Source organism: Saccostrea cucullata, unplaced genomic scaffold (genome assembly GCF_032062105.1).
Source record: "Saccostrea cucullata isolate Sc308-1 unplaced genomic scaffold, CSIRO_AGI_Scuc_v1 ctg14734, whole genome shotgun sequence".
In the NCBI taxonomy this organism is placed as follows: Eukaryota; Metazoa; Mollusca; class Bivalvia; order Ostreida; family Ostreidae; genus Saccostrea; species Saccostrea cuccullata.
In genome coordinates, this window is record NW_026919402.1 from 1 (window position 1) to 12507 (window position 12507).

The following is a 12507-nucleotide window of genomic DNA, read 5'->3' on the forward strand; positions in this document are numbered from 1 at the left end:
AAAAGTCAAACTACACCTTAACCCCCCCCCCCCCCTCTCTCATTTAGTAATCTGATTTAATAAGATAAGAATATAAAGCAACAGAAAAAATTCAAATCACAAGTCAAACTGCACCTTAACCCCCCTCTCTCATTTAGTAATCTAATTTAATAAGATAAGAATATAAAGCAACAGAAAAATATCAAATCAAAAGTCAAACTACACCTTAACCCCCCCCCCCCCTCTCATTTAGTAATCTGATTTAATAAGATAAGAATATAAAGCAACAGAAAAAATTCAAATCACAAGTCAAACTGCACCTTAACCCCCCTCTCTCATTTAGTAATCTAATTTAATAAGATAAGAATATAAAGCAACAGAAAAATATCAAATCAAAAGTCAAACTGCACCTCATATTGTTGGTGCATACACTGTATTTGTTTAAACCATAACACCTTGGGCCACAATTCAAAGTTTAAAAAAAACCAGGGTCACATGTAGAAGCGACTTGCCACCTTCTCTCAAAAACCCAGTGGGGAGTATTTGTCCATTTTGAACAGTTCTAATTTTGACCAAGTTTTTTTTTCAAGGTTAGTATAACAATTATGTCCTTTACAGGTTGTCATGACGATAGTATTAGCCTTTGTATTTTCTTGGAGTTGTTTTTGTCCGGATTCAGTACAGGAGGAAACTCAAACTGGAGGACATAGATGGTAAGCTAGCAAACAATGCTAGAATTACATAGTGATTTAAAAGCTAGGATACATAGTGATTTCATAGCTAGGATACACATTGATTTCATAGCTAGAATACACATTGATTTCATAAGCTAGGATACACAGTGATTTCATAGATAGGATACACACTGATTTCATAGCTAGGATACACATTGATTTCATAGCTAGGATACACATTGATTTCATAGCTAGAATACACAGTGATTTCATAAGCTAGGATACACAGTGATTTCATAGATAGGATACACACTGATTTCATAGCTACATTGTAGGATACACACTGATTTCATATCTTTAATTATTATTTTTAAGTGATTGCTTTACAGGGCTCGCATGAACTTCATATGAAATTTCGCATGATTATCATGTAAATTCTTTGCTTGAGAAGGAGATGCAAAGGACCATGTATGATATACACACAAAAATAACATGTGATCTTCACAAAAAAAATTCACGCCAATATGTTCATGGAAAAAGGAAAACGCCTCAAAATCAATGAAGTTATTTTTCCCAGTGTTTATTAAAAAAGAGACATTTGAATACCTGTAAAATTGTGATATTTTTTTCAGATCATGCCAAGCAGACAGAACACGTGTACATCAGTGATGAAGAAAAGATGATGTGTGAGAACCCGGACTACAAATGGACCGTTCGATACATAGCTCTACAGAGAGATTCAACTGAACTACAGGTATGTCATTGTTATAAGTGGACAGGTCGATATACAGCTCTACAGAGAGATTCCACAGAACTCCAGGTGAGCTTAAATATGTTTCGTTGGCTGTAAGTTTACCTTTCTGATTTTCTGATAACACAATTACATGCATTCAGATTTAGTAGAGAAACAGCTTTTAAAAGTTGTGATACAATTTTTATAATGTTAATTTAATTTTTTCTGCAAAAAAAAATAGTAGCTGTAGTTCATGAAAAACGATTTTTAAAGGACTAAGTCTTAAAAAAAATTACAGAACATAGTATATAGAAGTTTTATTCTGATTTTGATTTTCCAGACCCCTTACATGTACAAGGGAGAAAGACACAGGAACAAAGAAGATTTCAGTCTCAGGATGTATGGGGATGAAGTCAAGGTCAGTTTGATTAAATTCATTTAACAAAAGTGTTTCTTGAGAAATACCTCTCAAAAATACCCCCCCACCCCCCACCCCCCCAAGTTCCTAAAAATGCCTTATTCATAAACATGTTATATTTACATCCATATATATTTTTTCATTTATTTCTTATGAAGACCATTGCCAGTAATCAGTGCATGAACATAACTTAGCAATCCATGAGTGTAGTTTTCTTGAACAATGGCTGATTCATCAGTTCTATATACAATGACATATTCATCTTAAAAACAATGATTAATAAATTTAATTTACTTTGAATGATTTTTTATAAAAATGTAAATATAAATATTAAATATAAACTAAAAAATGCTTTCTTTTGTTTGTTATTACGTGAATTAACGTCGCACAACTTACATAACCTGCGTAATTTTTTCTGCAATATCTGCGACATTAATTCCCATAATAACAACCAAAGAAAGCATTTTATTATTTAAATAAATAATTTGAATGTTTTTAAGAAATGAATGTAATATTTTTTCCTTTGATCGAAGTATCAAAGAAAAAATTTGGACGGAAAACTTCATCAATGCTCATAGTGCATTGATGTAAAAGTTTTCTGTCCAAATTTTTTCTTTGATACTTGAAATAAAGGAAAAAATATTGCATTAATTTCTTATCATTTAATTATGATTTTAAATTTAAACTAGAGGTACTGTGAGCAATGAGCTCACTAAATGATACCCCCCGCCTCCCATATGGTTATAACTGGTGAAAAAGTCCATGTTTTCCTGTGGCCGGGAAACCCAAAATATGTGTCGGATCAAAAAGTAAAATAGGAGGTGCACACTGGCAATATGTAATAAAGATTCTGTGAAAGTTTCATCAAATTTCATTCAGTGGTATGAGAGGAGTTGCGGATAAGAGATAGGTACCCCAAAGCGTAACAGACGGACGGACGTACAGACGACGGACGGATGGACGGACGGAATTAACGATTACTATATACCCTCCCACTTTTCAAGCGGGGGGTATAAAAATGAAACTTTCTTTCACTTTTTCTTTGAAATTTATGCATCAAAAATCGTGCGCACGAATTCATCACAACAACGTTCACGTTGCTGAAATTCAAAATGGCTCTAACGAAGAAACGTTCTCTATCATTGTCATGTCATTACCAACATTTTCTGAAATAATTTACATTTCTTTAACACAGACATATGAATCAATATTTTTAGGTGCCTTGAAAAACCAGCACAAACAATTAGACAAGAACTGTTCTGATGAGGAGCAACAAAGTGGAGACGAAGAAGACCAAAGTAATGAACTTCTATCTGACTCCCAGAACACACAGTTTGATGAGGATATTCAGATGTCTGAGTACGACCACAATGACGATCGGAATGCGAATGAATCAAGTGATTCTGAACAGGAGGATCTATTGAACAGCACATCAGAAAATCAAAGAGTCAAAACAGTCAACAAGAAAGGAGATAATCGTGCAGTAATCGATTCTGAAAATTGCGAAAGTGATCCTGACAGTGATTTCATAGACGATGAGAATATTAGAGGAGCAAAGGTTGGTAGTAAAACACCCCATACTTGTAAAGTGATAATAGAAAGAAATTCTTCACTTAGGGAAAACAGTACTAGGAAAGGAAAGCTAGAGTCTCCCAAAGTACAAAAGACCCCAAACACAAAGAACAATCTCACAAAAAGCAGAGCAGCTGAAATGCCAGAATTATCTACTCCAAAGATTAACTCGGGAGGAAGTACGAAAAAAATGGGTCGACAGCAGAATGTGAAAGACACTGGAACCACACAAAAAGTGGAGAATGAAAAAGGCAAAGAGAACAAGAATAGAGGCAAGGTGAGGGGTAAAAGTGGTATCACAGAAAAGGAGGTGGAAGAGGGGCAGAGAGATGACATTTCTGTTGAGAGCATTGATGAAGATTATGACCAGAATTTAATAGAATCGAGTGACTCTGAGCTTGAGGATCCATTTAGTAGTGTGGCTTCAAATAAGAGCATCAGTGAGCAAAAGTCACCGAAAAAGAATGTAAAGAGCAATCCCCTATATAATTCAACAGCCAGGAGGGGTAATGACAGTGAAGAATCAGATATATCAGAAGATGAAAAGGAGGTTGTGGGGAAAGGTGGAAGGAAATCTATAAGAAAGAGTAAAGCAACAGTTGGGGAAAAGAATACAGACAGTGAAAGCAGTGTAAAGAAAGGGAGACTTGATACCACCAAACCCAACAAGACTCCAGTCCCAAGAAACAGCTCCAGAGTATTAAATAAAACAACAGAACCACCTGCATCTTCCACACCAAAGAGAAGTGGACGAGGAACTTCCTTAAAATTGCCTGTGCAGCAGAAGATCATCACACAAGCGGAGCTACATGTCACAACTTCACCTTCGTCAGGGGAGGAGAACACAGATGATGAGGCTACCAGTAACGGTGTATACCACAGTTCTGATGACGAGCCAACCCCTGACCCAGCAGTGGGGGGTAGTATCAGTTTATCTCCACAGAGAGCCACAAATGATCCAGAAAGGTCCAATCCTGCTGAAGAGTTCAGCTCCGAATCAGAATGGGAAGAAAATGCCACCTTTCCAGGTATAAACATATCAGAATATAAGAGGTTTTTTAGCTAAGGACAAAGTTGGCTATTTATGCAAATTATGCCAAAATTGAATGATTGCTTAGAATTCCCATTATACAATATATCATGTAAAATGTAATTTCTGCACTATAAATGGAAGATATTGAAAAAAAAAACCTGCAAAATCTGAAAATTTTAATGTATTAAAGGCATGGAAGAACAAAAATGACACCTTCTGCCATATTCATTGTCGGAACCCCAAGTTTTCTCACCGTTATAATCAATTGTAGTGTACCATATAGAAAATCTGTGGGGACTCTGATGATGTCATTGTCTTCAGTTCATATCTTGATAACATTGAAGTCTATATAATGTATTGCAGGAATATTAAAAAAAAATTTCAAATAGTGGTATGCAGTAGCCAGTATACTTGTTGAATATGATGAAAGAGAGAAGCTATTTTGCATGCCACGGGAATGAAATTCAAGAAAATTTACTTTCAGATTGTGCCATAGTGATAAGCAGCATAAAGAAAGACTGGCTGCTAAAGAGAGATATGATACCCGAGAAAGCCAAGGAGTTGTTTGATGTGCAATATGCCAAATCTTGGTCTCAATCGCCAAGTTTTTCTAATCAGCTGAGCGATGATCATCTTCCTCATATCATGAAAATTGTTGCAGACATGGTCAGGTGTGTACTAGAATTCAATTGAAAGTTCTTTCTCCTTTGATGAAATTTCATTGTGATAAAATTCATTTAGTGTGATTAGAGGCAATTTGAGATACGAAATTGTTTTCTCTGATTGAAGTGCATACAACAATCAGATTTTTTTTTGCTTGACATAAATGTTTTTATTTTATGAAATTCATGGAATCTGCATGAGATGGGTGATGAAGAAAATTATTTCATGTGTATTTTTCTTCAAATCATTTTTGCCCCATTCTACAATAAATTCTCAAGGTCTGAGGCCAGTATTATCTGTTGGAAGCCAGTTAATTCAAAAATCAATTAAGTCCCTTTATTTCTCAAAAATGCCATCTTGAACGAATAAAACTTATTTTTTTTACCTTCGCAATAAAAAAGGATATAAACTGCACTCAATGGGCCAGGCATAAAATTTAAGAAAGTTCTTTTGTTTGGATGTGTATAGTCACACGAAATACTGATTCATATTTATTTATTTTTAATTTTCTGAAGCTATGCCCCTTTTAACATAGAGTATTGACCAGAAAATAAATATACCACTGAAACAAATTGTGAACACAACTTTTCTTAAACTTTTGTAACTGTAGTTAATATGTTCATACTGTGTAGCTGCGCATATCCGAGCCATGTGGTATTTTGGAGTTTGTGACCTTGCACACTTTTTTTGTCATTGTAAATAGTTAAAACAGTCAAATTGTTTTTTTGCCCTGCCATGAATATGGCCAGGGCATATATTATTTCATGGGTCTTTTTCTGTCACAAAATTGCATGGATGATGCATCTAAGGATCTTCAATAAACTTGCTTCGGATGCTGGATCTTGTGTCCCAAGTACAAGTATAATTTTGAACCAAACTGATCAAATTTTATAAACATACAAATTTTCATTTGCTTTTAATTTTCGGCGGGGCATTCATATTTAATTATTTGTAAGTTATCAAACCCCTTTTGTCAGAGAAAAAATCAGAGAGTTCATGCTATACAAGATGTCATTGGTATTGAAAATACTTTATGAATAAGTGTTTGGAACTTCCAAATTAGATCACTGTATTCAAAGATGTCTGTGTTCAAAATACCAGAGTTCAACTATATATTGATTTTCCAGGCATTTATGAACAGGACTTGTGGGCTGATATTACATGTACAAGTTGAAAAAAAATTGGTTTAAAAAAATGTACATGTATAAAGTAAAACAAAATATAGCTTTGTTATATGTTATTTGTTAATTTTCATATTATTTTACTGTAATAATATTTGCTATGATTTCATTTTGTAGGAACAAAAAGTTCAAAAAACTTGGCCAGTTGTTGACAGACTGCAACTATCAGGTTAGCCAGATGGAATCCATCAATCACCTGTTAAGTCTTGATGATGACGCTATAAATAATATCAGAAAATCTCTGCTTGATGGTATAGAGAACCAGGAGGTCAACGGAGAAGTTGTGCTCATAATGGACACCAAATTAAACACGCTATTTCTAAAGCTGAATAACACTGTGGACAGACTTAGTAAAATTAGGAATCAACTCTTCCCAAATATGAAGGAATTGTCAGGTTGTCTATATGAGTGGAAAGTAAGCACTGTGTCAGCCATTACTCCCAACCCTTCAGATGTTGACTTTGAGTGGAAGGGAATCAATGCTTGGCTGAACAAGGAATGCTGGGATAGCTGTGAACGGTGCATTTATCCTGCGCAAGACATTTTTCTTGCAGCTGTGGAAAATAAGAGCATTGAAAAGTTAATTGAATGTCACTTTTCAAAGGAGGTAAAGAATACTCAAAGGAAGTTGTTCTTTGTGAGGGCCATGGATGATATGGTTAACTTGGACATGTTCCTTCAGAGACTGATTGGTTCTTGTGCTAATCACAGGAATGCCCTCATTATAAGTCACGCAAAGCCACCCGTTACCTTAAAGTCTCTTTTGCCATCCAGTTTGAGAAAAGGAATAGAAGTGAAAGTAATGAGTGCCTTTAAGCCTTCCAATAAACAGGGTATATCTGTGGTTGTGATCAGTGTAAGCAATCCTAATTGGCAGCAGCAGCAGAGAAGTTCAGGTATGTATCAATTAAATAAATCATATATATAGAAAGGTATTCTGATTTGAATAATAAATAGTTATAAAAAAAGAAAATTACTAACGGTTATAATTCTTTGTATGATATGGATCTGACAAGTGTGTGAGTCTTTATATTAGATTCGCATGTATGTCAAGAATATGTCAATATATATGGAAATAAAGCATCTTGAATAATGTTTTCAGGTACAGTTCCTGCCACAGCAAGTGATGATGAAATAACACCTTGTCCAGAAGATAATGTACCCAGGGATAGAAAACGCAAAAGTCTTCCTGTTAAAACCGGTGATTCTTATTCGAAACGCAAACGAAAATCTTAACCATTTCGGACAAGCAGAATTTCTAACAGCAGATGTGCATGGTTAAGCTATATACACTGTACTACATACAAAGTTAAGGTTTTTGCTGTGTTTAGTAGTGTCAAAGAGTAAATTTTCACTGCCAGTTCCTTTTAAGTTATGAACTTTTCAGATCACATCCATCTATTAACTGATCACATCCATTTATAAGCTTTTTACACTTTAGTTTCTTCTAAAGAACCACTGGTACAATTTTGACCAAAGTTGATAGGAACTATCACTGAGTGAATATAGAGATAATCAACATGATCAAGGAAAAGAAAAAAAATATGGTGGGGTCTTTAAACTTGTCAATAACCATGATAACCAGTGGGTCAGAAAAGATGCATATGTAGAAGCTTCCTGAAGTAGTATAGAATTAAAAAAAGTTTCAAGTCATGTTCCCTGAGCAGTAGGGCTTCAGTGACTCAGGTGAGCTCTTTGGCCCACAGGCCTCTTTTTATAACCTTTCATATGAATTGTTTATCAAATTATCATACAAGTATACTTGTGTATATTTCACAACATTTATAAAAATAGCAGCATTTACGTCTAATGATACCATTTTTTTATGTAGGTCAATATATATTTAGTTTAAATGGTTGTTTTCTTTTATATCTGTTTTGACATCGTTTTGAAAGAAATTTTCTACTTTCTTAGCACCTCCGTAAATTGATCTGATTATAATAACCTTTGGTTGCTTTGAAAATCTGTGAAAAAAACTTGTTACTTATACTTGGTACTCTTTTGTTCAAGGGCATTTATTATATGCAGATGTATTTGGTTCAGGCAGTGTTAGTATGTCAAATGACAAGTTTAAAGAAATTGTTATTCTAAAATGGAAATGGAATTTATTAGCATGCTGAAATACTAGAAATTTGTACATGTGAATTGTAATTATTATCTCTTCCTTATAGAAATGAAACAAGATATGTTACTTTGATAGCAGATTTTTTATATTTTTGTATTGCATTGATTCCTGTTTAATTAGGGCCCCGCAAGGATTTGCGGGTGCCCTATAGTAATCACTCTGTCTGTCTGTCTGTCCGTCTGTCTGTCCGTCTGTCATTCTTCCGTCCACAAATTTTCTGTTTTTTCCTAATACCTTTTTTTATGGTAGCCCAATTAAGTTCAAATTTGGTATGGTAGTTCAGTAGGCAAAAAGACATATTTTGATGCTAAGTTTGTTTCTCTATGTCCTCTGGTTTGGAGCTGGGGTGGTGGGGTAGATTCCTTAACTTTATATAAGAATGAATTGGGAAAGAGAGATAACTTCTGAAAATGTTGTAAACTGAATACTGCAATGAATGAGCCCCTTGGGATTAATTAGCTTTCCTCCTGAAGAAAATCCAAAGCATTATCTTTATCTGTCACATTGAGATTAATTACCACCTCTGTCTGCAAATGAAGTTTGTTTTGAAGTTAAGTCCATTTGGAATGCTATGAACACTATGAAATGTGGATTGAAGTATAAATGTTTTTACTTTATTTTTGTTGAAATAGCCTACACGATGAGTTTTAATTTCATTGACTTTGAAAAAGAAGAAATAGATTAAAGAAGATATATTTTTTATTTTTATTTGTTTATTTATTTTTTTTTTCTTCATGAAAATTCAAGAATATTATTAATTTTTAAGGCAGTTGGATAAAAACCTCATCATTCTATCATTGCTGAAAAAGTTCTTATTATAAATTAAGAAGAAAATGATGAGAGAGAAGTACAATTAATCCCTTGGGATTAATTATCTAGCCTGCTGCAGGAAATTTAGAAGGCTTATCTTTATCTGTCACTTTAAGATTAATGAAAACCTTTGTCTTCAACTGCTGTTTGTTTTGAAGTTAAGGTCAAGCCTTCATGATATGTATTTGCATTCATTGAAGGCTGGCATTTTATATAACAAAAGCTTCACTATTATTTAGATTTACATTCAGTGTTGAGTTGTTCTTTACTGCTTTATATAAAATAGATACAAAGATATTATTTACAGGTTTTTGGACATTCGGGAAATTTTGAATACAGTTGCTATTTCTTATTCGTCATGTATTTCTTAAATCATTCCATAAGCTGCACCCTTATAATTCTACAATTTATGGTTAGCAGAGATGGTTGTTTATTTATGTTTATTTATTGTTGTTTATTTATTGTTGACAGAGTTGGTTGTTTATCGTAGTTAATTTATTGTTGACAGAGTTGTGTATAATTATCATTGTTTATTAATCGTTGACAAAGTTGTTTATTTATTGTTGAAAGAGATGGTTGTTTATTGTTGTTTATTTATTTTTGTCAGAGTTAATTATTTATTGTTGTTTATTTATCGTTTTTTATTTATTTGTTTGTTTATTGTTATTTTTTTTTCTTTTTTTAAAATTTTTTTTTATTTATTGTTTATTTATCATTGACAGAGTTGTTTATCGTTGATTATTAATGTTTGACAGAGTTGTTTATTGTTGTTTTTTAATCGTTGACAGAGCTGGTTGGAGGAGGAACAGGAGAGCCGGGAACAGACCATTCACACGATGACAGAACTCCGGAGACGGAGTCGACCTAACGCTGACCTCGAGGACCTGGACGAGGACGTCATTCCCAGCTCCTCCTTCTCCATCCCTGTAGCTGACAACGTCCAAGAGGCGGGGCTACAAACCTAAAGGGATGGGACCACAAACCAAAAGGGGTGGAGCCACAAACCTAAAAGGGTTGGGGCCAATACCATAATGGGGCGGAGCCACAACTTTAGATGATTTTTAGGAGTGAAATACTTTCAATGACATTGATATGGGCCACATCACATGGTGGTCTCTGATATGCTTTGTATATTTCATGGTATTTTATTGAACTTAAACCAAAGGCAAAGGTGCTCTACTGTCCCAGGATGGGGACAGTTTTAATCATCTTTTTTTTCTGTGATCAAGTTCAAATTGTGCCAAAAAGTCTTTAACATTTCATTTAACGCTGCCTCCTTATGTTTCATATTCAGGAGGTATTTTAGTGTGAGTGTGTAAATATTGAATGCTTTGTATTGATCAAGAGAGAGAAGTTTTCTCATATTGAGAGGAATAAGTTGTGTCTGAGAAAAGAAAAATCCATGCCTCGTGTAATTACAGTAGTAAATCCTATTTTAAGCCTGTGTTTTTGAGCAATCTATGAACGGAAATTATAAAATGGTCACATTTGATACAATTAGGGGACTACCATTTGATTCTGAAGGGGGGGGGGGGGCAGATGTTGGAAATAATTCTTCTGTCCTCCAAAAAGTTGAAAATAAATAATCTGTCCTCAACTGGAGTGGAAATAAATAATCTGTCCCTGTGTTCGATGTGTTCACTTTTTTGCTGGTCATACTCTTTTAGTGAAGAACAAAATAAAAAAATCTGTCCTTGATCCTTCACCGACATGAAAATAAATAATGTAAATAATGTGACTTTAAAACAATTCCCTCCTCACCCCTCCCTCACCCCCATCAGAATGAAGAAGGTCATCCCTATAGGTAGTCAATACAAGCAGAGAATCAGATTCTTGCATTTTTTTAAAATTCATTATATACTGTATATTAAATAGATACTGCTTAAAATACTTGATGAAATACTTCATTGATTAGTTTGATTTTGTGAAACCCTCTAGGGAAAATTTTGCAGTTGCATATATCAGAAGTTTGTTATATACAGGTAGTAAGTAAGACTTGATTGACATGTACATGATATGATATTAATGCTTTTCCATTTTTACTTTTCAGTTAATTCATAATAATTAACTTACACTTTTATCTGAAAAACTAAGTAACTGGTTCTCAACCTATTATTTTATATTGCCTGGTTTTCATTATTAAATATGTTTATTGACCATCTTTTTTTAATGTTACACACCATGCAATATGCAGTTAATATTTGTTAAAGGGAATCTTTTAAGATTTTCTTAGTGCATTAAGTTTCATTTAACTGTTGATCAACTTTGTGTGATGATGGTCTTTATTTTATAGAACCAGGTGCTAGTTTTGTTCATATGAATTTGAATATTGGTGCTTTCTACAGTGTGTAACTCAATGTTTCAACAAATGAAAGCTTCATTTCAAAGATTGTAATTTAGAACCATTTGACATTTGCTTATCAATTCTCATTCTGGTATCCCATTCTGAGTCCTGATTTCTTTTGTACTCATTTACTGTACATATAACTTGTGTTCTACAGATCATGTCTTCTATCTTAAATTCTTTATTTAGAATTTTATACAGATATGTACCGGGTAATGTTAAAGTTTATAAGCTGGACCTTAGAAAGTTTACTGATAACCAGGCAGTATTAAGAATAACGCAGGAATCTGGATATATAAACAAGTCTGTACATTTGTATTGTATATATGGGTTTAGGGCATTAATAGTTCAGACAATCAACAAATGAAACACAGCTATGCGGGATAAAACAGGAAAACAAAAACAAAATTTAAGGAAAGAATTGAATAGCAACCCAAGTTATACTGAACGATGCTGTTTTTTTTTTGTTTTTTGTTTTTTTTTAAAGCGTGAACTGCTCCAACCCAGGTTATAGCCGTATAACTTGGGTTGCTATTTAATTCATTCCTTATAATTTCATTTTCCATCATCAAGAATAGAAAACACACAATTTCTCTCTTAAAAACGTCTTTAAAATGTTCATATTATAAAAGTAATAGGGGATTATTAGTTCCTGACATAAGTAATTATGACTTAGGAAACCCAGGTTATACAATAAGATTAATTTTTTATCCAATCAAATGACGCATACAACCAAAATTAAATTATTCTGTGGTTAAAAAAAATATTGTTTTTCTGGATTGATTTTAATTTTCTGTGATATTAGTAGAATACTTTCTTGTTTTGTTTATCTTTTACAATAAACGACACATTTTCAAGAGACAACCAGACGCTGTGCATTCCATGACTTAATCAGAAACACTTTAGGTTAAATCAGTAACAGTTGAGGTTTAATCATTAATAGTTTATGTTTAATCATTAAGAGTTATGTTTTTG

At 33.5% G+C, this 12507-nt stretch overlaps 2 protein-coding genes across 2 annotated transcripts; both read left to right on the forward strand.

Annotated features, from left to right (window-relative positions):
- Window positions 1-638: 638 nt before the first annotated feature.
- On the forward strand, window positions 639-10930 carry LOC134230765 (uncharacterized; the record flags this gene model as incomplete). The annotated part of the gene is made up of 4 exons (XM_062712613.1): window positions 639-692; window positions 1286-1407; window positions 1727-1804; window positions 9977-10930. Coding segments are annotated over 4 exons (431 nt in total), but the record flags the coding sequence as incomplete, so codon positions are not given.
- LOC134230757 (uncharacterized) lies at window positions 2952-7623 on the forward strand. Its single transcript, XM_062712599.1, has 4 exons — window positions 2952-4404; window positions 4894-5080; window positions 6371-7149; window positions 7356-7623. The coding sequence occupies exons 1-4, from the start codon at window positions 2952-2954 to the stop codon at window positions 7487-7489; spliced, it is 2553 nt and encodes an 850-aa protein (XP_062568583.1). The 3' UTR covers window positions 7490-7623.
- Window positions 10931-12507: the final 1577 nt, after the last annotated feature.

Coding starts and splice junctions, on each gene's coding strand:
- LOC134230757 (XM_062712599.1), top strand. CDS start 2,952: ATGTCATTACCAACATTTTCTGAAATAATTTACATTTCTTTAACACAG. Junction 5,081..6,370: donor ATTGTTGCAGACATGGTCAG/GTGTGTACTAGA, acceptor TTCATTTTGTAG/GAACAAAAAGTTCAAAAAAC. Junction 7,150..7,355: donor GCAGCAGCAGAGAAGTTCAG/GTATGTATCAAT, acceptor TAATGTTTTCAG/GTACAGTTCCTGCCACAGCA.